General features: G+C 43.5%; 1 protein-coding gene across 2 annotated transcripts in view; it reads left to right on the plus strand.

The window, feature by feature from the left end:
- Positions 1 to 27,207, plus strand: part of PITPNC1 (phosphatidylinositol transfer protein cytoplasmic 1) — a 264,780-nt gene that overhangs the window by 195,098 nt on the left and 42,475 nt on the right. For both annotated transcript variants that reach the window (XM_040244932.1, XM_040244931.1), the window contains exon 6: positions 22,087 to 22,182. In XM_040244932.1, coding sequence (XP_040100866.1) covers positions 22,087 to 22,182 — 96 coding nt within the window. The remainder of the gene's footprint in view (positions 1 to 22,086; positions 22,183 to 27,207) is intronic.

Here is a 27,207-nt window from a genome sequence, read left to right on the forward strand (position 1 = left end):
TTATAAGACTGTGTGTGTGGAATCTGCTGCCTGAGTTTTTAAAGCCTGGTTAAAGGTTTAAATTTTCACTGTGAGGAAAGGGAAATAGTCCTTCCCATGTTACAGAAGCAGTGTCCAAAAACAATTTTTTTTCCTCTTTCCAAGTTTTTCAGAACAGTAGATTTTCCTGAAAGGAATCGTTGTGTTAATGATATCCTTTGTCATCTCAGTTTTTTAAAAAACTCCATTAGTAGGAATTTTTTCAGAGGTTTAGAGCCTATAAAGGCATGTTTATCAGCTGGGATAGACAGAGAGATTGCTTTCCAACGCTATCTTCAGTTTTTGTATAAAATATCTTCTAATATGAGTGCTGGGGGACAGCTGGGTCATCTCGAATCTGGCTCCAGTCGTATGTGCACGCATGCTCAGTCATGTCCGACTCTTTGTAACTCCACGGATTGTAGCCTACCAGGTTCTTCTGTCCATGGGATTTTCCCAGCAAGAGTACTGGAGTGGGTTGCCATTTCCTTCTCCAAAATAATTATGGAATGCTTTACTAATTTACATGTCATCCTTGTGAAGGGGCCATGCCAATCAGTTACGTTGGGATTAGAAGGTCAGGATGTTCAGCCACTAGAAGGATGCTGGCGGCACATACAGAAAGGGATACAAATGACTAGATTCTGAGAAAAAGAAGATGTAGGTGGGAAAGAGACCGGCCCCGGAGACAAAGGCAAAGGAAATCAGTTAAAGATAAACCCAAGGGCTCCTTGAAGGAGCACAGTCGAACCAAGAACTCTATTCCTAGAGCCCAGTGTCTGAACATTTTCCCTACCTTAGTCACGTGCCTTTCTCAGCTGAGATCAAGTGCCAAAGGACATCTCAAAATACCCACAGCCAAACCTACTCAGCATATCTCATCACATGGAGAGAGAGACCGCTCTGCAAAAGCCTTTGTCCCGCATTGCTGATGGATTTTCCATAGTCTGTGCGATACTTTGGATATATGCCGCCTGCCAACTGGCCGCCGCCTTCCAGCCTGGGGACAGACCTTGCCCTCCAGGCTGGAGAGTCTTCATTGGGTTTACTGTGACTTTGCCCTGTTTTGCATATTCATCCTGAAAACCTCCCAGTCTTTGCTTAATGAAGATTTTAGTTAGGAGAAATTGCATTAGTGGGCTCATGTATTTCTGTCATTCCTTCTCTATTATGTTAATGGTTATGAAGGCAGTACAGTAAGTCCTTGTATTTGTTTTGGGCTGTGCCTGGGAGTCATAATGGACAATAAAACAATAAGTAATGGGCAGGAAAACAGCTCTTAAAACCAGGTCGGAAAACTCCTGCAGCACTAGACGGAAAAATGGCTTCGGCAGTTACCAGGAAATCAAGTGAGTTCAGTTGGCATTCATAGGGCTCCTATTAGGTACCAGCACCCAGGCATGGTACCTGACATTTAAAGGGTATTATCTCAGTGAACATTCACAACATCTCAAGGGTAGGTATGGTTATAATCAGTTTGCAGATGAGGGCACTGCTGCCGAGAGAAGTTTGAATAAATTGCTCAAGGCCGCACAATTAATAACTGCAAAACTGAGGTCCCCCCGAGTCTGGATTGTGTGTTCTTTGCTCTTTCCACACTCCACCTCAGCTGGCAAGAAGCAGATCCTAGGGCCAGAGTGGACCTCAGTGGGAAAGCATCAGATGGAAGCTTTCTGCCCTAAGCAGGCTCCTCTGAATTAATAGAACAATGGACGATGGGGGATAAATGAGGGAATTATTCAGTAATTGGTTTAAAAAGTCTTCAATATGTAAATAGATCTTACGTAAGTCATGAAAAATGGGGTTGAGAGAAATGAGAGAAGAGAGTAAAGAGATAAAAATGTTTTCTTTATCAAGCCTTGGAGAAAAACACTCTTTCCTCAAACACCCAACTTGGTATTTCTCTGTCTCCTTTTCTAATTGCTAAGACAAGTGACCCTTTTATACCCAAATTTAAATGCCTTCAAAGAGATGTTTAAAGAATGAAGCATTGATTTGAAAACCTTCTTTTCTAAAAAGCTCAGCAAAGCACCCTTATATTTTGCCAAGTGGCCATGAAGAGAAAAGGTATGTAAATGCAGGCTGGAGGTGCCTGGCCCACACTTGGAAGACCAGGTGTAGAATAAGGACCCTTTGCCTGGAAGACTATATGTCCATTTCAGAAATATTTTTGAAGCTGAGCTTCATAATGGAAACGCTGACACAACCTGCTATCAGCAACCATGATATTAAACAGGCACCGAGCCAGCAGCAGTGGCTTGGAGCCAGGGAGGAGAGATTAGCATCACAAGTAAGAGATTTTAGGCTCTGAGCCAGGAGAGGTTTTTTTTTTTTTTTTTCATTAAACAAATAATAATAAAAAGAGAAAGAACCGAAAAAAAAAAAGAGGAAAGATACAAGGGAATTCTTATTTAGCAACCCTTTCTCAGGTGGTTCTCCTGCAGTATCCAGATAAGTATAAAAACAAACCGCTATCTTGTTTGAAAATTTGGCAGTTGCTTGACCTTAAAATGGTCTTGGCGGAAACCCTTCCAACCAGCCCCCCTCGGCTGTCCTCGGTTGGCCCATGTGCAGGATGGGGTATGTTATCTTCAACAGAGGGAAGTAGTGGTCAGCAAAGTCCACTTTTCACTTAGAGCTGGAGGAAGCTCCATTTGAGCAAAAATTCAGACTTGCTACCTTCTTGCCCTGCAGAGCTCTAAGTAAGAAATGTGCAGGAGATGGAAGTGACTCCCCAGAAGGGTGAGCCTCAATCATGGGGCCCAGTAAGACCTCTTGTAAGACAGCTTTTTTTTCTAACAAGCTGCTTCCTGTGGGGTGCCGCCTTTTGAGATTTTAGGAGATGGAGCCAGCCCTGGGGTTTCATGATGCCGCAGAGTTGAGGTAGCATTTTCTAAGAGATCCATGGGACTGGCCAGCCCCATCCAGGGCATGCGGACAGGCAGGCCGGTGTTTTCTTTTGCAAGTACTGTAACTCTTGAGAGTGGGTGCTGTGCTCAGTTTTCCTGTTGGCAGTTGCTTCTGGCATGTTAGCAGCTTTCTCCAAACTAGCAAAATGATTGATTGGTTATGACTTTCTTTTAAACTTTTCATTTTAAAAAATGTCAGATCTGCAGAGAAGTTGCAAGAATAGCACGATTCTAGATATTCACCCATGGTTAAGCTTTTCTACATCTACTTTGTCTCTCTCCCTAAATATTAACACATTATTATTATTTTTTCCAGAATTCTCTGAGATTAAGTTGCAAACATCATTCACCTTTAAGGACTTCAGTGTGCATGTCCTAAGAACAGGGACCTTCTCTTACATGGTCACTCTGCAGTAAATTCTGGAAATTTAGCATTGATGCAATACTATTATCTGGTATTGAGTCATATTTTTGTTGTTGTTCAGTTGCTCAGTTGTGTCTGACTCTGCAACCCCATGGACTGTAGCACACCAGGCTTCCCTGTCCTTCACCATCTCCCAGAGCTTGTTCAAACTCATGTCCATTGAGTCAGTGATGCCATCCAACCATCTCATCCTCTGTCGTCCCCTTCCTCTCCTGCCTTCAGTCTTTCCCAACATCAGGGTCTTTTCTAATGAGTTGGCTCTTTGCATTCAGGTGAGCAAAGTATTGGAGCTTTAGCTTCAGCATCAGCCCTTCTAATGAATATTCAGGGTTTATTTCCTTTAGGATTGACTGGTTTGATCCCCTTGCAGTTGGGTGGACTCCCAACACCACAGCTCAAAAGCATCAATTCTGCCAGTTGTCCTGCTCATGTGTTTTATAGTGAACAACCATAAAACCTTCATGATTTGTGTTTTCATCCAAGCACACCCATTACGTTTAGTTGTTATTTTCTTTGGACTTCTTTAATCTGGAGCAATTTTTCTACTTTTCTTTGTCTTTCATGACACTGGCATCTTGAAAAAACACAGGCCATTTTAGGGGATGTCCTTCTTTCTTGGGTTTTCCTAGTTGTGGTCTCATGCTTAAATTCGGATTTGCATTTTCAGAAATTCTATGGAAGCAACATTGGGTCTTGGTGGACTTTCAAAATGTCCTTCCCTGACATGTGTGATTTTCCTGTTTTATTTTCTGGCCTTTGAGGAGACTGTGGCCTCCTTCAGTTTTCCAGGCTGTATTTATCACGGAGCTGGAGTTGGGGGGCCACTGTGTGGGGTCTTCATTGGCCGAGGCTCGGGCTAATGTCTTCTAGGACTGGAGAAGAAATTGTGGCTGCATGACCCGAGAGAGAGAGCAGGAAAAATCCCAAAGCAGGAGCAACAATGGACTTCTGAGCTGACCTCTAACTTCTGCAAACTGCTGATGAAGCCCTAACAGGCTCCTTTGGAGCAGAAGTGGATCTGATGGGATTTGAGGGAACAGAGGCCAAATTCTTTCCCTCCATTTGTCTTTTGTACCCAAGCTGCTGAGCTGGAGAATTCCATTTGGATGCTTTTGTTCCTAAATAGTATGTCCACCCTATCTTCTCCTTTTTACCTGCTGTTACCCTAGTTTAGCTTCTTACCTCTTTCTAGAACAGTCTCTCACTAAAGCCATCTCCCACAAAGCTGCCTGAGGGAAGATCCGTTTAGACCCCAAATATGATCATGTTACAGTGGCCTCCACTGCCAGGATGAATTCCATCTCACCACTACTTCCCTCTACGGTTTCTTAATTTCATACTCCCTGCCTCAATCTACTTCCCAAGTGTCAAATGTTTATAGAATCTTCAGCATCGCCTGGGAGTTCGTTAGAACCTCAGGCCCTACCCCAGACCTTCTGAACCAGACCTGCATTTTATCAAGTTTCCCCGGGTAATTTACATGCACATCAGGAAGTGCTATTTAGAATATGCTGGAAAGATCTTACCTTGCCCCTCAGGCTCTTGCTGTTGTTGGTCTTGAGGCTTGAGTCTCAAACTGTTCTTTCATCAAGGGATTCAGTGTCTAAAATTAAATTTTGCGATTATTTTTTCCAATTTGCAAGAAAGAAGGAAATTTCATGGATGTGCTTTTTCTCAATTTTTCTTTTTCCTCGCACAATTTTTTTTTTCCTAAACTTTGATACCTGCTACTACTTGTTGGCTAACATGATGTGATCTGCTAGCAGTCAACAAAATGAACCAACTACCAGCAAACAAATGCTAACGTTAAAACTCAACGTTTGTGGTATTTAGACCAACAGTTCAGTTCCACAACAGGAGAAAATAATAAGAAAAAAACTTAACTGTTGAGCTTTGATTATATATGAGACATCGAAAGGCTGAGGGATGCACTGTTGAATGAGATACAGTTTGCTGTAGCCTTTTGCCCACTTGGGGACCACATGGGCTCATAGTGCCGGGACAGTTAGAGGGACTAGAGTCTTTGGAGTGCTACCTATCCTTATTTGTAGAATTCAGTGAAATAAAAGCCTTTTGCTGGTTCACCTGTCAAGTTTATTTTATCTTCCATGTCCAGACAGCTATCTAAAACAGTGCAGCCAGGACATTCCTCCGGATTCTCCAATTTAATGGTTTTTTAAAACAAAAATCACAATGAGTCTGTTGCCACGTGCTTGATTTCGCTTTCCTTAGAGAGATTTCAAAAGCCAGGAGCTGAAAGATAATTGTTCAACCTTGAGTGTTAATGACTTATGAGCTTCTAATTTAACCAAAGTAGCAACAGCTGAGACAAACCACTTACTAGAATTAGTGTTTCCCCTGACAGGTCCGTCAGGGAGATATGCATCGTGATTTCTGGGAGCCCTAGAATTTAACCATAACCAAATGTTCTGCAGAATAGTGAATTATACATGTGATTGCTTTACTAAAATATTATCAAGAAAGGCTTGGTATGGCTTGGCATGACCTTGAAAGATGAGTTGATGTGAGTCAGACAGATAGGGTGGGGAAGAGCCTTTAGGGCAAAAAGATGAGCAAAAGCCAGGGTGTGGAAAGTTGAAATAGTGAGTTGTTAGGAAGTTTGACACTCAGAGGGGTGAGTGGGGCACGCCTCGAGCAAAGATGAGAGAAAGGAGGAATACCAGACAACATGAGTTGACAGGTTGAGGCAGGTATACCAATTCCGTACATTTGTGTAACATTTTGGAGTTTGCAAAGTACTTTCATGCCTGTTTATCTTAACTGGTACTGACTGCTCAGTGAAGGGGCAGGACACAGAGAGAGCTCACTTCTGGATGACGAAATGGAGGTCTGAAAGAGCTTCTGGGCTGACACAACTCATGAAACCAGGATTAGACCCAGATATTTTGATTCTTAGGGTCTGCCCTTCCCACAATAAACTGATATGTTCCAGGAGCAACAAAGAAACCATGCTAGCATAGTGGGAAGAAAACTCAAGGGTAGATATACATAGATGGGTGGATGATGGAGACCTGAGTCTCAAGAGAAAGGATATTAGGGATTCTGCAGTCGTCCAGGTGAGATAGAGAACAAAGGTCTGTCAGGGAGATGGATTGGTGAGATATGGAGGCAGATACAGAAGAATTCCGAGAACTTACCACCTGAAAGAAAGAAGAGCCTAGGATGGCACCCAAGTTTTTACCTTGGATGATTCAAAGACCATAAGAGGAAGAGAGGAAGGGCAGATTCAAATCTTGGAGCCAAGGGGTTAGTGATGAAGACAATAAGTGTAACTTTGAATGCATTAATTTTTTGGTAATTTTAATTTTATTGGCATATGGTCGATTTACAATGTGGTTAGTTTCAGGTGTACAGTAAAGTGATTCAGTTATATATATATATCTATATATATATATATGAAGAAGGCAATGGCACCCTACTCTAGTACTGTTGCCTGGAAAATCCCATGGACCGGAGGAGCCTGGTAGGCTGCAGTCCATGGGGTCGCTAAAGAGTCAGACATGACTGAGCAACTTCACTTTCACTTTTCACTTTCATGCATTGGAGAAGGCGATGGCAGCCCACTCCAGTGTTCTTGCCTGGAGAATCCCAGGGACGGGGGAGCCTGGTGGGCTACTGTCTATGGGGTCGCACAGAGTCGGACACGACTGAAGCTACTTAGCAGCATATATATATATTCATTCTTTTTTAGATTCTTCTCTCATATAAGTTATCCAAAAATGTTGAGTTGAATTCTCTGTGCTACATAGTAAGTTCTTGTTGGTTATCAGTCTTAGATATAGTAGTGATAGCAGCATGTGCATGGTCACCCCAAGTTCCTGATTTATCCTACCCACACACACACACAGACACACACACACACACACACACACATTTCGTCTTTGGTAACCATTGTTGTTGTTTAGTCACTAAGTCACATCTGAACTCTTTGTGACCTTGTGGACTGCAGCACGCCATGCTTCTCTGTCCTGAACTATCTCCTGGAGTTTTGGTAACCATAAGTCCATAATCTTGAATATATTAATTTTGAGTAAAACCAGAGACTGGTATCCAATAGTCAGTTGATACCAAAGGTCTGGAATTCAGGAATAGTGTCTGGAGAGATTTGTTAGGTCATTAGCAATCAAAGGTTAACATTTTATTACAAGTGTTTACTGTAATATAAACAGCGTGAAAAAAAGAGAAAAGACAAAAAAGGAAACGTCTTAAACACTTAATAGTGGAAAGTGGTTCATTTATGCTACAGCTGCATAATGAAAAGTGATTCATACCTTAAAAATGAGTGCTAGCCTTGTGATTTTTTTCCCCTCTTAGTGATACTAACATCTAACACCACCAGGGTGCTTACCACCAGGTCAAAATAAAGTGGGTGTTACCTGCCATTAACCAAAATTCCAGAAATAGAGACCTGATTGAAATAAAAAGGTATGTATTGGACTTCGTCCTGGGAATCACAGATTCAAAGAAGTATTTGAATTGTATTCCGCCAGACTCCAAAATGGGGAAGGCTTATGAAAGCAAAAAGCTGCAAGGTTACAGTGAGTTTACATGAATTGTTTCTCAAGAATTGTAATTGGAGCCGGCAAGGAGTAAGCATGTTTGGTAAGGACAGATTGGTTGAGATCTGAATTGTTGCATGGGTGGAAAGGGAGGCCTTGAGACCAAGGTTGCAGCTGGCAGGTATTGTTTGGAGTATGGCTGGCAGTGTCCTTGGGTCAGGTACAGTTCAGAGAAAGTTCAGGTTCCCAGTGGTGCAGAGACATGTCTGAGACCGGATTCTCCATGGCCACCGGGCTCCATTTTTTCCGCCTAAACTGCGGTTATTCCGCTTTAATTTCCATTTGTCGTCACGGCTGTATGTCATCGTGTCCTCGCTGCTGCCAGGTGAGGCAGGAGCCAATGTTGCCCTTCCTTCACAGTCGAGGAGAGTAAGGTCAGGTCACCCTCAGCAGCGACCCCAGGTTGCCCAGCCAAGCCACGGAGCCCAGTCTGCCGACTCTGGAGTCTGGGCTCATCACCACTGCGCTGTATTTTCTCTCGCCACAGTTTTCTGGTTCTGTATTCCATAATAAAGAAGCACACGGGAACGACAGGCCCTGTCGAGGGCCTCTGATCTAATTACGCCATGAGCTGGAACAGCGCTCAGGAAGCAGCCCCCTCCCCTCTGCTGGCCCCTGCCTGCTGCCTTACCCACGCCTCTCGTGAGCTCCTTCTGGAGCCTTCTGGTCACCTGCCCAGGGCAATTCTTTGGAGCTCGGCCAGAAGCCTTGCCTAGTACCCCAACTTTGCCTTGGGGGAGGTATTTAACACCAGTCCAGGCAAAAGGAAAAACCAAACACAATACAACCTACCAGGAAAATGTAACCGTCTGTTCCTAGACTTTGTTTTTTCTGACAGTAGATGCGATCTATCAGGATTCCTAAGTGGATTTGGGCTGGTGCCCATTTCATTGTGCCTCCAGAAAGGCATGCCAGGAATGAGCTAGAAAGAGACACAAGGTCCTGAAGTACCTCAGGACACTCATTTTGGAAACAAGAGAAGGAAACTGTGGCCTCTAGAGAGTAAGACTGCTGGCAGCCTTCTTGGGACTCTCGGCATTGTTTTTGACTTCCAGGTGTGGCTGCCAGACCAGGCACAGGCCTCAGCAAGCCATCTAACTCAGCATTTCAGTCCCTTCCCTCCAGGCTGAGTTAGTAGCTTCTCAGTGAAAGAAACGAAGTACAGGTGGTTTTTGCGTGTCAGCAATGTTACCTCTCTGTGCAAAGGATTCATTGTTTGGCTCAAAAAGGTTTCAAGAAGGACAGAATCAACATCACCTTGACAAACACTGAGGCTAGTGAGGGCTGGCCCATCTTGAGCCCCAGAGCGTTTCCAGATGAAATAGCCATTCTTCAACTTACGGGAAAACCAGCGGTTCTAGTTCCCGGAGACCACCCTGTGAATTAAAATCGGAAGGAACAAGGAGAAATTGAAACTATTTTAAGCTCGGCTTCTGGGACTTATTTTAGGAAGCATTATTGATCATACTGCAGGGAAACCATGTGTGTTCTCAGCTACCAGGAGCCAGTATCCACATGTGCCCATGTGAAGTATTGGTTTGATCTCATGACACAGCCTATGGGTCCAAAGGGGGCTGTGGCCACAGAAAGAATTCAGGTTGAGCCTGTTCTGTGCTGAAATCAGACAGAGCTTATAAAAAGAGCCTTGTTACAGCTGCCCTGGGAACCGTAACTTAGAAGCATTTTTGTGCCATTAAAGCCTTTTCAGTAAATGAATTGAGTCATAGCGTTTGTGACCCTTCTGGGTTGTTTTAATGTACTTTTTTGTTCCTTTCTTAATTAGTTACCGTGATCAGAGCACCTTATGAGAACACTGTTTTGCCAGTCCGAATCTTTTTCTCAGCAGTCGCCATGTCACTTTGATTACTGTCTCTTGAACTTTCTTCACCCTTTATCTCACCCAGATGAACCAGGGGTCACCATTGTTTCCTGCGTGGGACTTCAGATCACAGCACCAAATGGCTCTCAACTCTCTACTGGTTTTCCTGGCGCTGTTTCTAGATACATGTCCTAGGATAGAAAGAAGCGTTCTTTTATTCAAAGGGAGCACACTGTGAGTTCATATCCACTGTGTTATGTCCTTTGACCCTTAGGTCTCTGCCCTGCCCCTTCCCCAGGCATCCTTTCCTCTTACCTCTCTCTGTGTTCTCAGCCTCAAGTGTGTTTATCAGCAGCTTTGGGTTTTGAACTTCACTGATGAGCAGTGTCCTACGTTACCCTTTCCTTCATTTCCACTGTTGTCATCAGGTTTCTGCCTGTTGTTTTTGAATTTTCTGCAACTTTTGAGGTGGGTGGAGAAAGGAAAAGGACAAATCTCCACCAGTGGTCAATGTTAAAAAAAAGAAACAGTTGTTTATGACACTTGGTGAAGACAGGCTGACTTCAGGGTGTTGGCATGGTTGGCTTCTGAGTTGCAGGCCGCAACTTCTCTCTGTGTCCTCACACGGAATAAGGGTCTAGGCACTTCTTTGCTACCGCTATTTAGTCGCGCAGTCATGTCCGACTCTTTGCAACCCCATAGACTGTAGCCCGCCAGGCTCCTCTGTCCATGGTATTTCCCAGGCAAGACTACCTGGAGTAAGTTGCCATTTCCTTTTCCGCTGGGGACCTCTATGGAGTCTTTTTTTCTGAGGGATCTTTTTTATAGAGTGCTAATCCCATTATGAGAGCTCTACCCTCATGACCTAATCATTCTCCCAAAGGCTGCATCTCCTGATACTGTCACACTGGACATTAGTTGTCAACTGATTTGGGACAGGGAGATACAAACATTAGGTCCATAGCAATCTTTAACTAACAACATCTGCAAAGAACCTATTTCCAAATAAGGTCACATTCTGAGGTTTGGGGTGGGCATGAATTGCTGGGAGATACTAGTCAATTCGTTTTGGGAGTGTTGATTCATCTGCTCATAAAGAAAAATTAACATAACATCCTATAACCCAGCCATCCCACTCCTGAATATATACCCTAAAGAAGTGAAAACTTGTATTTACACAAAAATGTATCCACAAATATTTTTAACAGCTCTCGTCATAATTCTCCCAAACTATAAACGGGGGAATTAACAAATTGCTATACATTCATACAGTGGGATACTACTTAGCAAGAAAAAGGAATGCACTTTGATTTCCGCAACCACAGGATAAATCTCAAAGGCACTGTCCTGAGTGAAAAGACCTAGTCTTACAGGATTAAAACCTACACGATTCCGTTTGTATGACATTCTTGAAAAGACAAAACTGTAGGGTTGGAGAACACCTAAGGAGTGGTTGCCTGGAGTTGGGGTGTAGGGAGATTGTGATGATAAATTAGTTTCTTGGGGTGGTGAAACTGATCTGAGTCTTAATTGGAGTGGTGGTTGCAAGAATCTATACATGTGTTAAAATTCATAGAACTATACATTCCCCCAGAAATCAATTTAAAAAAAGATTGTTTCAAGGGCAGGGAGTCTGAAAAAACAAGGATCAACATCTTATTAAAGGTGCTGAGTTGTCTTTGTGTATCTGTGTGTGTGAATGACGAGATGGCCCTGAAATGAAATGAAATGTTAGTTGCTCAGTCGTATCTGGCTTTCTATGTTCCCATGGACTGTAGCCCACCAGGCTCCTCTATCCATAGGATTTTCCAGGCAAGAATACTGGTGTGGGTTGCCATTCCCTTCTCCAGGGCAACCTTCCCAACCCAGAGATTGAACCCGGGTCTCCCGCATTGCAGGCAGATTCTTTACTGTCAGAGCCACTGGGGAAGCTCTAGCTTTTCTATAAGGTTTATTTTTAAAATTTTGTCTCTCCTCATAGGGGAAATTAAAAAAAACAACTTATGGTTACCAGAGGGAAAGGGGAGAGAGGGATAAATTGGGAGTTTGGGATTAACATATACACACTACTATATATAAAATAGGTAACCAGCAAAGACCCTCTACATAGCACAGGGAACAGTGTATATCCAATATCCTGTAACAACCTATAACGAAAAAGAATCTGAAAAGGAATGTCTCACACACACACACACACACATATATATACATCTATTCTCCCTTGCTGGATTCGGAGTGAAGTACTTCTTGTCTGATACATAGCTTTTAGTACGTATTACTTAGTAACAGATATAATATTTTATATGATGCTGTTAAGGCTTCCCTGGTGGCTCAGACGATAAAGCGTCTGCCTACAATGTGGGAGACCCGGGTTTGATCCCTGGGTCAGGAAGATCCTCTGGAAAAGGAAATGGCAACCCACTCCAGTACTCTTGCCTGGAAAATCCAATGGACGGAAGAGCCTGGGAAGCTACAGTCCAGGGGGTCTCAAAGAGTTGGACACTATTGCATGATTTCACTGTCACTTTTTCTTTCACTTTCATGATGCTGTTAGTTAAATCTTGCAGCGAATCGAGTCTTTGCTGCAAAATCAGAAGCCTCCTTGAGAGTGGACCTTATCTCACACATTTTAAGAGGCACAGTGTTGACCACAGTTTGTTAGTTGCTCAGTCATGTCCAGCTCTTTGGAACCCCATGGACTGTAGCCTGCCAGGCTTCTCTGTCCATGGAATCCTCCAGGCAAGAATACTGGAGTGGGCTGCCATTTCCTTCTCCGGGGATCTTCCCAACCCAGGAATCAAACCCAAGTCTCCTGAATTGCAGACAGATTCTTTACCCTCTGAACCACCAGGGAGGCTCTGTTGACCCACATAGCAGATGCTTAATAATTATTTGCTGATTTATTGATTGCTGAAGCCTAGTCTCTTCTCTTCAGAGAACTGTTGTTAAGTATGTCCACCTTCAGCAATTATTTTTTCCGCTATAACGAAATAGAATAAATAACAGCTCTTTATTCTGAGAGTTGGAAAGAAGCAGAAATGTTTTTAAAGAGATGGAAGAAAACCATCCTTTTTTAAAATCTCTTATGTTAATGGCAATGGGGAAGACAAGTTGCATATTCTGGGGTTGGATCATTTAGCTTACACATTCATGAAATGGTCACCACTGAATTGCGTGGGCATGAAAATGTTCTTAGTAGGAATACCAGTAGAGATGGGGTAATGAAATGATGGTTGTCTTCATCAATAACTTGGACTATTTTTTTTCCTGGCCATAAGTGTTTTTCAGGCTCTCCCTACAGGTTTGCTGCCATTAGAGAATAATCAGTAAAAAACCATGAACCAACTCTAGCCCCATCCTCTGCACCAAACCAACTAGCCACTTTGCAAATCCAGAGCATTGAAGTGAAAGCAATGTTAAAACAATAATTCCGCTTCCAGTGTTCCTCCTTACTGAACCTATTCTTTGTTAGTGTGTCTTAGTCAGTTGCCTCCCCCTGAAACCTCCCAAGTACATCGAAGAAAGAGAAGAACAGTGGCTTAACTGGGATTCTTCATCCCTTAAATCATACGTGAAGCATAAAACAGGATGACTGATGAGCCACCTCTGTCTTGCATCCTTGGTAGCTCGGACAGATGGCAGGAAGAAGCTTGGATTGCCCTCCCCTCCCCACCTCAAATTTTTAAAAATATTATACTCTATTTTTTAAAGCAGTTTTAAGTTTATGGAAAAATTGTGCAGAAAGTTCAGACAGTTCCCATCTAAACTTGGATCATAAACCACAGAACTTACTGTTATAGAGAAAGGGGCTACAAACCCATGATTCTCAGGACCATGGATTTCTGAAAAGCTGCTGTACACAGTGCTCTCCCTGGCTGGACAATCACAAGAGAGATCACAAAATCTAGAAACGTCTAAAAGCAAAATGAGAAATAATTAAATCTAGAAAGACACTGCAGTTCAAGGAAGAAATCTAGTGCGTCCTTAAAACACATTCCACATTTATCAGTGTACCTTTCCCTTCTGAGTTGAGTGAGTTATGACCACATGACTCAGCATCTGTCTGTATTAAATATGGGGCATCTCCCCTTCTCTATCCCACCCACGCCCATGTTTACCCTCCTGGGAAAATCTTTTTTAAGAATGGAGTTATTAATGGCCACATAATGGTTCATCAAATGGATTTATCATAATTTCCTTGGCCATTCTCCCATACTGGAATAATTTGACTGTTTGCTTTTTTTCCCTCCCTCTTTCCCTCTGTTTTTTCTTGCCATTACATTAATGTTGCAATGAAAATCTTTGTGCGTTAAACTTTTCATTTATTTAAGATCCTTAAGATGGATTCTCAAAGCTTAAGTTTACCAGATCAAAGTATGTGAAGACTTTAAAAATCTCGATATTTAATGTTCATAAGCCTTTACAGAAAAGAGAAAGTTGCTCCCTTTTCATTTTGGAATCTATAAGATAGTATTTACTCAGGAAATTTGCCTTCTGGGTGTAATATTGCTTAGTTCAGATTAAAAGAAGGAGTTTATTGAGTATTCATTGCCTAGTTGGGGGAGGAAGGGGGCAGAGGTCAGAAGAGTCAGTCAGATTGGCGCTGAAACCCGCTACAGATGACTTGTGGGTGGATATGTCTGCTAAGTAACCACAGAGGGGTGCTTTATTATTGGAGGTATAGAGAAGGTACCACATTTAAGTCCCAAACCCACTCCCATCTCAGAAAGGGACAAGTGCTGCCCAAGAAGTGCCCAGGACGTGACAGCCTGGTGGAGCTTTGGCTTAATGTGCCAACATTAAGGGGCTTCTTCCCAGTTGGTGCCAGTGATAAAGAACCCACCTGCCAGTACCGGAGACCTCAGAGATGCAGGTTCCATCCCTGGGTCAGAAAGAGCCGCTGGAAGAGGGCATGGCAACCCACTCCAGTATTCTTACCTGGAGAATCCCATGGACAGAGGATCCTGGCGGCTACATTCATTGGGTCACAAAGAGTCGGACACAACTGAAGCAACTTAGCACACATGCACACCAATGTTAGGATGTGTGTCGGTCCTAAGCTATCTCAGCAGAGCTCTTATTCCACCTCAAAGAGCTGGTGGTTGGACCAGAGTTCTGACAGATTCTGCTGCTGCGGCTGCCCCTGAGGAAGCCCCAGTGAATAGTTACTCTTGCTGTTTCGCTTTGAGGCCTTGCTAAGCCTCTGTTTGCAACAACGTTGGCTTAATTCTGGATGGTGCCCTAAGCTAAGCATGAAGATGAGACTATGTCACCCCTGCCATGGCCTCTGATTACATTATGTCATGGCCACTTCCTGCTTCCCTGTTGCAGCCCCTCTGTGCACCACCCAAGTCAGCTGGATATGGGGTGAAGGAGCAAAGAACAGGATGTAGGAGCCTAACAAAACCTGGAAGTCACTCAATATCACTGACATGTTAACTGGAAAGAACTCTAGTGGTCATCTAGGTCACTTGCTCTCAACCTCATTAGGGCCACAGACCTCTCTGAAATCAGGTGAAAGTGGTCAAACTCTGTTGCCAGAAAGAAAGCATCTCGCCAGATGTTAGATACAGCTCCAGGATATTTCACAGTCCCCTAATACCCATCCATCTAGACGATGCCTTTTATTCTGCAGATGAGGCCTCAAGGAGGTGCAGGGTCTTGCCCAGGGTCACACAGAGGAGATAACTGAATTCAGACTCAGCTCTCCTGATTTCCACTGTGAGACCCATCAGCCAGTACTGTGAGGTTTCCACTCTCCATTGAGGTCTGTATTGGGAATTATGGAAAGTTAGGGTGCTTACCAGCAGATAGAACTGGGACTCATGAAAAGAACCTAACATCAATTACTAAGCAATATTCCTGCCATAGATTCTTCTCTGGAAGATAGAAGCTAATGTCTTCCAGTCAGTCATTCAGCAGCATGTATTGAGGACCTATGAGCATCTTCTAAAAGCTCTAATCATTGGGAGATTAATTATTTATTGGAAATTAAGATGCTTTGTAATCTCAAGCCCAAAGAGAATGTTGAGGTCCTCAAAGTGATTTTTTTGTAGCTTTGTTCAAGTGGTGAGAACCCCACCCTGAAACATTGACTTCAGAAGTGCTTGTTATTTCATGGACTTGGATGTGAGAATAAGTGTCTTATTAAAGAAAGAGTCCAGAGTTGGAACTTAAAAACTACCTAAGTAGATTCTACTGCAGTCTCAACAGAAAAGCTCCAAGTTGTTGGGGAGTTCCCATAACAGTTACTCAGGACATACATTTTTCAGTAGCAGGAGGAGAATCAGATTCTAATTTCATCTTTCTGGAAAGAAATAGGAAGCACTTTTGACTGATATTTATCTTCTCAGTTGGGTGCCAAGAGGCAGCCTTTTTATCACTGGAGGAGTCTGATCGTGAAGCCTGGAGGCGTGCCCTGAATCTGAGCTTCTCTGCCAACAGGCAGTGTGACCTCGGGCAAGGCACTTTACTTCTGGTGCCTGCGTGCTCAGTCATTCAGACATGTCCAACTTTTTGTGACCCTATGGACTGTAGTCTGCTAGGCTCCTCTGCCCATGGGATTCTCCAGGCAAGAGTACTGGAATGGGTTGCCATTTCCTCCTCCAGGAGGATCTTTCCTCCTCCATGTTGGGATCTTCCCAACCCAAAGATTGAACCCACATCTCCTGCGTCTCCTGAGCCTGAGTTTTCTCATCTGAAAAGTGGAAATAATAATACTATCCTGACCATGCAGTTGTGGAGTCAACATAAAGGCTCCTCTTCTGGCCTGACTGTCTGTTTTTTCTTTTGTAACGAATATTTCATTCACCTTGTATTTTGGGGAATAGCTTCCCAGTCTGTCTCTCTCACTAGATGATAACTTGTGAAGAGCAGGAACTCAGCCCTTATCTTTGCAGCCCTCAAAGCCAAGGGCAGTATTTTATATGCAATTGAGTGTATAAGTCAGGGCCTCATTAGGAGGCCTAAACCACAAAAAATTTGAACAGGAAGAGTGTAATATAAGGAATTATTTATTCTAATTATTAATTAGAATTATTTGATGGGCGCTGGAGCGGCAGCTGTGCAGTGCTGGAGCAACTTTGAGGACATGTCCAAGGGCAAAGGAGAAGCCCCATTAAGATGGTAGGAAGGACAAAATCGTGTTTAGAATCAAACCCCATACCCGCCAGAGACGCTCAGAGAGCTCAAACAAACCTTGTGCACACCAGGACCCAGAGACCCCACAGAGACTGAGACAGAACTGTGTTTGAGTGTCTCCTGTGGAGGTATGGGGAGGTACGGGTCAGCAGTGGGCTGCCACAGGGGCAGGGGCTTTGGGTGCAGCAGACCTGGGCCCTCTTGGAGGAGGTGGTCACTAACCCCACCATAGAGCCACCAGACTTACACAGGACTGGGGAAACAGACGCTTAGAGGGCACAAACAGAACCTTGTGCACACCAGGACTCAGGAGAGAGGAGCAGTGACCCCACAAGAGACTGACCCAGACTTGCCCGTGAGTGTCCAGAAGTCTCCAGCAGAGTGTCCTGGGTCGGTGGTGGCCTGCAGCAGGGTTGGGGGCACTGAAGGTAGCAGTGCACGATGGGACCTTTTGAAGAAGGTTGCCGTTATCTTCATTACTCCACCATCGTTTGGCCCCAGGTAAAGAACAGGGAGGGAACCGGGCCCCACCCATCAACAGAAAACTGGATTAAAGATTTACTGAGCATGGCCATAGCACTGGTTATAGCAACATAAGAGAAAACTCTACACATGGACATCACCAGATGGTCCACACCAAAATCAGATTGATTATATTCTTTACGTCCAAAGATGGAGAAGCTCTATACAGTCGGCAAAAACAAAACCGGGAGCTGACTGTGGCTCAAATCATGAACTCCTTATTGCCAAATTCAGACTTAAATTGAAGAAAGTAGAAAACCACTAGACCATTCAGGTATGACCTAAATCAAATCCCTTATGACTGTACAGTGGAAGCGAGAAATAGATTCAGGGGATTTAGATCTGATAGACAGAGTGCCTGGAGAACTATTGACAGAGGTTTGTGACTCTGTACAGGAGGCAGGGATCAAGACCATCCCCAAGAAAAAGAAATGCAAAAAGGTAAAATGGTTGTCTGAGGAGGCCTTACAAATAGCTGTGAAAAGAAGAGAAACGAAAGACAAAGGAGAAAAGGAAAGATATACCCACTTGAATGCAGAGTTCCAAACAATAGCAAGGAGAAATAAGAAAGCCTTCCTCAGGGATCAATGCAAAGAAATAGAGGAAAACAATAGAATGGGAAAGACTAGAGGTCTCTTCAAGAAAATCAGAGATACCAAGGGAATATTTCATGCAAAGATGGGCACAATAAAGGACAGAAATGGTATGGACCTAACAGAAGCAGAAGATATTAAGAAGAGGTGGCAAGAATACACAGAAGAACTGTACAAAAAAGATCTTCACAACCCAGATAATCACGATGGTGTGATCACTCACCTAGAGCCAGACATCCTGGAATGTGAAGTCAAGTGGGCCTTAGGAAGCATCACTACGAACAAAGCTAGTGGAGGTGATGGAATTCCAGCTGAGCTATTTCAAATCCTAAAAGATGATGCTATTAAAGTGCTGCCCTCAATATGCCAGCAAATTTGGAAAACTCAGCAGTGGCCACGGGACCTGAAAAGGTCAGTTTTCATTCCAATCCCAAAGAAAGGCAATGCCAAAGAATGTTCAAACTACCACACATTTGCACTCATCTCACACGCTAGCAAAGTAATGCTCAAAGTTATCCAAGTGAGGCTTCAACAGTATGTGAACCAAGAACTTCCAGATGTTCAAGCTGGATTTAGAAAAGGCAGAGGAACCACAGATCAAATTGCTAACATCTGTTGGATCATCGAAAAAGCAAGAGAGTTCCAGAAAAATTACTTCTGCTTTATTGACTATGCAAAGCCTTTGACTGTGTGGATCACAACAAACTCTGGAAAATTCTTCAAGAGTTGGGAATACCAGACCACATTACCTGCCTCCTGAGAAATCTGTATGCAGGTCAGGAAGCAACAGTTAGAACTGGACATGGAACAACAGACTGGTTCCAAATTGGAAAAGGAGTACATCAAGGCTGTATATTGTCTCCCTGCTTATTTAACTTATATGTACATCATGAGAAAGGCTGGGCTGGATGAACCACAAGCTGGAATCAAGATTGCCAGGAGAAATGTTAATAACCTCAGATATGCAGATGACACCACCCTTATGGCAGAAAGCGAAGAAGAACTAAAGAGCCTCTTGATGAAAGTGAAAGAGGAGAGTGAAAAAGTTGGCTTAAAACTCAACATCCAGAAAACTAAGATCATGGCATCCGGTCTCATCACTTCATGGTAAATAGATGGGAAAGCAATGGAAACAATGACAGACTTTATTTTCTTGGGCTCCAAAGTCACTGCAGATGGTGACTGCAGCCATGAAATTAAAAGATGCTTTCTCCCTGGAAGAAAAGTTATGACCAACCTAGACAGCATATTAAAAATCAAAGACATTACTTTGCCAACAAAGGTCCGTCTAGTCAAAGCTATGGTTTTTCCAGTAGTCACGTGTGGATGTGAGAGAGGGACTATAAAGAAAGCTGAGTGCTGAAGAATTGATGCTTCTGAACTGTGGTGTTGAGGAAGACTCTTGAGAGTCCCTTGGACTGCAAGGCGATCGAACCAGTCAATCCTAAAGGAAATCAGTCCTGAATATTCATTGGAAGGACTGATGCTAAAGCTGAAACGCCAATACTTTGACCACCTGATGCGAAGAACTGACTGATTGGAAAAGACCCTCATGCTGGAAAAGATTGAAGTTGGGAGAAGAGGGTGACAGAGGATGATATGGTTGGATGGCATCACTGACGCGATGGACATGAGTTTGAGTAAATTCCAGGAGTTGGTGATGGACAGGAAGGTCTGGCGTGCTGCAGTTCATGGGGTCACAAAGAGTCGGACACGACTGAGCAACTGAACTGAACTGAAACTTTGATAAGAGTAATTATAAAGATGTAAAGAGAAGTCTAAAGCGTACCTAAGGCTGAGGAAGTGGACACTAGGAAGAACAAACTCAGAAGGGGCCCATCTCCATGGCTAGAGCTCGACCTCCTTGCAGAGATTGTGATCATAGCCCACTGGATGGCAGAAAAGTTTGCTGGGTTTCCTGGACCAGCGGTGGACCAGAGATGGTCCACAGTTGCTGGGTGGCAGAAAAGTTCCCTCTGGGTACAAGTGAGATGAAACTGGTGGGCAAGAATGTAGAGTCAGGGCACCATTGGCGATGTGCGGCCGGAGCAGAGGGGTGCCTACATCAGAAAGGCCACAATGAAGGCCAGGACTGCAAAGTCACCAAGTAGCTGTGCACTCTGGACATGTAGCTGGGACAGAGCAGCACTTCATTCCCCTCTCCCCGCAACGGATTATATAGCAGTAATAAGATTCACACCAGGAAGAGAAGCCCCCTTCTTCCTGCAGGGTTCCTCTAATACATGGCTGACTGTCATACTCACTGTCAAGAAGTGCTTACAGGGTCTGGTCTGTTAGAGCAGAGACTAAAGGGTGAATTTGGAGCAGAAGGGCAGTAATGTAATAATGTGATAATGGGTGATCCAAAACTATGTGAATTAAATTAGGAAACGCCACCTAATCTGTCAATAACTCCCTTAACCCCTGTTCATTTCCCCTTCTTTCAGTCCCATATATTTTACCACCAATAAATGTCAAAGCTCTCTAACTTCTCTTGTAATTTACTCTCTAGCAGCTCATTTGCCTCTGGGGTGTTCCATTCTGTTTTGTTTTCTTAATGAGGCACATGTCTTCTCTGGCACACACTTAGAAGAGAGTCAAGCGAAAAGAGAGAGAGTGAAACACACAGACATCCTGAGATCCGGTGTTTCATTTCGTGTTTCCTTTCTCCACTCAAACTTATTTTCCCACCATTTCTCCATTTCATTTCAAAGCAATCTACCTATCCATCCCAAACACTTTGGGAGTGTCTCCAAGCACTTGACTTCACGTGGCCGTCGTCGGAATCAGAGCTGATCCAGGAACCAGTCTTCCTCTGCCTTTAGGAAAATGCAATGGCCTCCTCAGTTCAGACCGGGGAGTCAATTTCCTTGAACAGACCTGAAGAGTCCAGTATCTAACCATTATAGAAGGAAATTGGTGACAGAGCAAACAGCAGCCTGGGCAGATAATTACCAGCACAAATATTATTCAGAAAGCATTTGGAAAGGACTAGCAGTTTCAACTTGTAAAGAGCCCTCCAGATGCTATCCTGGAGGAGAACATGTTATTAATAGGCTCCAAATTTGTGTCAAGACAATGTTCTTAGGCATCAACCACCCTCTTCTTCCAAAATATTTCTTTCTCTTCTGGAGAGTGAGATTTAATTAGTGTTAGCAGATGATTCCCTTGTAGGAATTAGCTAAACAGTGAGATAGGGATAAGACTTTCTCCAAGGGTGAAGTGATTTGCAAACTTAATCTTTTTACTATCCTCCAGAAGTGATGAGAAGATATCCCTGTAAGGTCAGAAAAAAATGGCCGTGGGGAAAAGTAGAGGAACTTAGTCTTCCCACCAGAGTGTATATCTGTATACGTGTCTCTCTTACATATTACTTTGCAAGTATTGGGCATTCTGGGCCAGGAGAACCAAGCCTAGATTGACAAGAAGGCATCTTAATACTTTTTCAAGCTCCACCTTCATACCCCTATGTGTACCAAAGAAATCATGCTTTTAAATGATCAAGAATAATACACTGGGTAATGGGATTGTGGACAGTCTTTATTTACTTCTTTTTGTTTATCTGTATTTTCTGCAATGAGTGTATGTTATTTCCAAAATTAAATATATGTAAACACTTTAATGGAAAAAAAACAAACAAACTTATTTTTCTTCTCTCAATCTCAAGCTGTATCATTGCTTTTTGTCTCCTATCTACCCAGAACCTTTTTAGCCTCTTCCCTCTCCCTGTTTAGATTAACTGCCAAAAAGCAGCAGACTTCCTTTTTGGAAGAGACTTTTGGAAGAGATTTATTTCTTCACTCTTGAACTTCTAAAAACAGCTTGTTTTATCTTCCCCTCGCCAAGCAGTGATTGATGCTACACCTGCCTCTGATGTGACAAAATGTAAGCGATGAATAAAAGCTTCTCATGATTCTTGCACATTCTGAGGCAGCGGAAAGCTCTCACCAGGGGCACTGAGCCATGTGAAGATGCTCTGTGGGGAGTTATTCTGCCTCCCGCACCACTGGGCCAACCTGCGGGCACCTTGAGGATCTCACCTACCACCACTAACCTTTGACTTGTTCCTCTGCTCTTTCAGATTTTTGACAATGAAGCCAAAGATCTGGAGAGAGAAGTTTGCTTTATCGATATTGCCTGTGATGAAATTCCAGAACGTTACTACAAAGAATCTGAGGTGAGCAATAGACAGGGTGTCATGTGGAAGAGAGTTATTCTTTCAGCAAACTTTTATTAAGTCCACCCTGACCCAGGGCACATCCATCTGTCTTTGTGTTGATTCAATTTGCTGTTACATCTTACTGAAGTCTTTACTGCGAGTCTCCGAGTGGAGTTCCTACTTCTTGGGGCCCATCATTGACCCCAGCTGCCACTCAGTTTCAGTGAGGTCTTCTGTCTCCCCAGCTCTGCCGTCATTCTGGGCAGCAAAATAACTCACAAGGCTGAACCACCCAACTGATAGCTGGCCTATAAAACACAGCGGCCACCTCTGGCTTCCTGTTTGGCCAGGCCTGGGGCCAGCCTGTCTCCCTCTCTGCAGGGGCTGTGTTTTATTTATATCTTTGGGGTCTAACCCAAAGATAAGGCTCAATGAGTCCTCCCTGAGTAAATTCTGAAACTTGGGCAGCTTGTGTTTGCACAGAAACTTTGTCTCAAAACTGAAAGAACCTTCATAAAGCCCTCTCCTTTTTTTAATCTTGACTGAGAATAAATTAAAGAGAATATTTTTTCTATATGATTTCCACCTACCAGAATCCACTGTTTGCCTCAGTGCAAACTTTTATCCTGTTAGGTCCCCACTTATGGCCTGTTAGTATTTTTATTAATGGCTGCTGATGGAACTTGGGTGAACCCCTTGTAAATAACATCCCAGCCCTGCAACAACAGATGCTGGGCTATTTTTGTTGTTTAGCAACATGCAACCAATCACAGTATGTTTGGACTCGTGGCCCTCTTCTCGTCCTTGAGCTGTAACACATGGACCTTGAAACTCTTTCCTCGGCTTCATTAAGGCTGATTTAAGATGTAATAAATAAACCCGGTAAGAGTGAATTCCACCGTGACAGACGCTGGGCTCTGAGTGTGGTTCAGATTTTTTTTGCCTCCACCTTTTGGGATTCATTTGAATGTCAGGGTCTAACCCAGTCTTAGCTGCCTAATTGCAGGCATGTGCTCTGCAGCTGCTGTCCCTTCAAATCTCGGGAGAGGCTGATGGGAATGACTCTTGGTGGGACTCAAAGGCTGACCCTTTGAACATCATCCATTTACATTGTACATTGCAGCCAGCCACACTCATGAAATGTCAGAAAAACAAAGCAAAGTGCTCTCTGCATAACAGTGGACCTGCTCAAGAAGAGAAATGTGGCCTCCCCTTGTCTTCCTTTTCTGCGGTTTCCTCTCAAGGCCACCAGTACTTACGGGGCTTCAGTGATGGGGAAAGCGCCAGGCAGTGCACTGGGTGAAGCTGCTGCCTTGTCGCCTCTGTGGCTTCTTGAGCCTGGGGGGCTGTTGTCTTACCTGAACATCCGGGTCCCTTTGGTAGCTCAAGCCTTCTAGAAAGGCAGTGTTGCCAGAACACTCTGAACTGATTTCAGCTCTTCCTCTCAGATGTTTTCAGTGTGGTCCTGCCTGGCATTGGGGATCCCCTGATTCAGTGGAAAGTCTTAGCACAGATACAGAATACTAATGACAAAATCAACAAGACTCATTGCTAGTCAGCCAGTGCCTGACTCATCTCCCTGCGCTTTGTGCTCCCAAGAACCACCACTGGAAAGCTTTTCCTCATTGACACAGATATTCGAGGAACATTTTTTTCATGCTTCACTGTCATTCATTTTCCCAGGCCATAAAGTATTCTTTTTGAGATACAGTTTGACCAAGGAAATGAGAGAGGAATAGACATTCATCCAGTAAATATGTACTGAGTACTCACTGCGTGTCACAGACAATATTTAGATGGGGACATGGCAACAAATGAACAGAAGAGACACAGAGGGTCTCTTGCCTTACAACACTTCCAGTCTAGCACAGGAGCCAGACAATAAAGAACTAATTCCATAATAAACATGTGGAGTTAAGGAAGTTTGCAGGGAGAGACCATGATAAGGAAACTGAACATAAGATGATGGGGTCGGGAAAGATGCTCGGGAAGACATGACCTGCAGGAAGCAAAGAGCTGGGGTCAGTGCTCCAGGTGGAGGTGACACCTGTGAGGATGCAAAAGAGACCAGTGTGGCAGCAGCAACAGGAGGAAGAACGGCAGGACGGGAGGCTGGGAAAGAGGACGAGGCCACGTGAAGATGCTTAGACTTTATTTGCCTGCAGTTGAGTGCCTCTGAAGAAATTAAAGCCGGGGCATCATGTGCTCTGATTTATGCTTTTGAAAGTTTGCTCTGGGTGGAGAATGGACTGTCCAGGGCCAGAGTGGGAAGTCAGAAATCCACTGAGGTCATCAGAATTATCTACTTTGTTGGTTATTTAGGTTATATGGTAACTTGAGCTGGAGGGCTGGGAACAGAGGGTTCTGAGGTACCTATTGAAAATAGAATTGACAGGGATTGATCATAAATTGGGTGTGAAGATAAGAGAAAAGGAAAAGGCAGGATGACCTTAAGATTTACTGCGTGGACAAGAGATAGATGGGGGTGAGAAAAGAAAAGAAATGGGTTTTGGAGAAAGATGGATGGATATTGTGATGCCAGTGAGACATCTAGAGCAAACAGAAATGAGCTTAGATAAAGAGATCTGGGCTGGAGACAAATTGGGGAGTATTTTGGAAATAGAATGACAGAATGTGGTCCACTGGAGAAGGGAATGGCAAACCACTTCAGTATTCTTGCCTTGAGAACCCCACGAACAGTATGAAAAGGCAAAATGATAGGATACCAAAAGAGGAACTCCCCAGGTCAGTAGGTACCCAATATGCTACTGGAGATCAGTGGAGAAATAACTCCAGAAAGAATGAAGGGATGCAGCCAAAGCAAAAACAACACGCAGTTGTGGATGTGACTGGTGGTAGAAGCAAGGTCCAATGCTGTAAAGAGCAATATTGCATAGGAACCTGGAATGTTAGGTCCATGAATCAAGGCAAATTGGAAGTGCTCAAACAGGAGATGGAAGGGTGAACCTCAACATTCTAGGAATCAGCAAACTAAAATGGACTGGAATGGGTGAATTTAACTCAGATGACCATTATATCTATTACTGCGGGCAGGAATCCCTTAGAAAAAATGGAGTAGCCATCATGGTCAACAAAAGAGTCCGAAACACAGTACTTGGATACAATCTCAAAAATGACAGAATGATCTCTGTTCGTTTCCAAGGCAAACCATTCAATATCACAGTAATCCAAGTCTATGCCCCAACCAGTAATGCTGAAGAAGCTGAAGTTGAACGGTTCTATGATGACGTACAAGGCCTTCTAGAATTAACACCCAAAAAAGATGTTCTTTTCATTATAGGGGACTGGAATGCAAAAGTAGGAAGTCAAGAAACACCTGGAGTAACAGGCAAATTTGGCCTTGGAATACAGAATGAAGCAGGGCAAAGGCTAATAGAGTTTTGCTAAGAGAACGCACTGGTCATAGCAAACACCCTCTTCCAACAACACAAGAGAAGACTCTACACATGGGCATCACCAGATGGTCAATACCGAAATCACATTGATTACATTCTTTGCAGTCAAAGATGGAGAAGCTCTATACAGTCAGCAAAAACAAGACCGGGAGCTGACTGTGTCTCGGATCATGAGCACCTTATTGCCAAATGAAGACTTAAATTGAAGAAAGTAGGGAAAACCGCTAGACCATTCAGGTGTGACCTAAATCAAATCCCTTATGATTATACAGTGGAAGTGAGAAATAGATTTCAGGGACTAGATCTAATAGATAGAGTGCTTGATGAACTATGGACTAAAGTTCGTGACATTGTACAGGAGACAGGGATCAAGACTATCCCAATGGAAAAGAAATGTGAAAAAGCAAAATGGCTGTCTGGGGAGGCCTTACAAATAGCAGTGAAACGAAGAGAAGCAAAAAGCAAAGGAGAAAAGGAAAGATATAAGCATCTGAATGCAGAGTTCAAAAGAATAGCAAGGAGAGATAAGAAAGCCTTTTTCAGCGATCAATGCAAAGAAATAGAGGAAAAGAACAGAATGGGAAAGACTTGAGATCTCTTCAAGAAAATTAGAGATACCAAGGGAACATTTCATGCAAAGATGGGCTCGATAAAGGACAGAAATGGTATGGACCTAACAGAAGCAGAAGATATTAAGAAGAGGTGGCAAGAATACACAGAAGAACTGTACAAAAAAGATCTTCACAACCCAGATAATCACGATGGTGTGATCACTCATCTAGAGCCAGACATCCTGGAATGTGAAGTCAAGTGGGCCTTAGAAAGCATCACTACGAACAAAGCTAGTGGAGATGATGGAATTCCAGTTGAGCTATTTCAAATCCTGAAAGATGATATTGTGAAAGTGCTGCCCTCAATATGCCAGCAAATTTGGAAAACTCAGCTATGGCCACAGGACTGGAAAAGGTCAGTTTTCATCCCAATCCCGAAGAAAGGCAATGGCAAAGAATGCTCAAACTACCGCACAATTGCACTCATCTCACATGCTAGTAAAGTAATGCTCAAAATTTTCCAAGCCAGGCTTTAGCAATACATGAACCATGAACTTCCAGATGTTCAAGCTGGTTTTAGAAAAGGCAGAGGAACCAGAGATCAAATTGCCAACATCCGCTGGATCATCGAAAAAGCAAGAGAGTGCCAAAAAAACATCTACTTCTGCTTTATTGACTAAACCAAAGCCTTTGACTGTATGGGTCACAATAAACTGTGGAAAATTCTGAAAGAGATGGGAATACCAGACCACATTACCTGCCTCTTGAGAAACCTATATGCAGGTCAGGAAGCAACAGTTAGAACTGGACATGGAACAACAGACTGGTTCCAAATTGGAAAAAGAGTACGTCAAGGCTATATACTGTCACCCTGCTTATTTAACTTATATGCAGAGTACAGAAACGCTGGGCTGGAAGAAGCACAAGCTGGAATCAAGATTGCTGGGAGAAATATCAATAACCTCAGATATGCAGATGACACCACCCTTATGGCAGAAAGTGAAGAGGAACTAAAAAGCCTCTTGATGAAAGTGAAAGAGGATAGTGAAAAAGTTGGCTTAAAGCTCAACATTCAG

Source organism: Oryx dammah, unplaced genomic scaffold (assembly GCF_014754425.2).
Source record: "Oryx dammah isolate SB20612 unplaced genomic scaffold, SCBI_Odam_1.1 HiC_scaffold_8, whole genome shotgun sequence".
NCBI lineage: Eukaryota > Metazoa > Chordata > Mammalia > Artiodactyla > Bovidae > Oryx > Oryx dammah.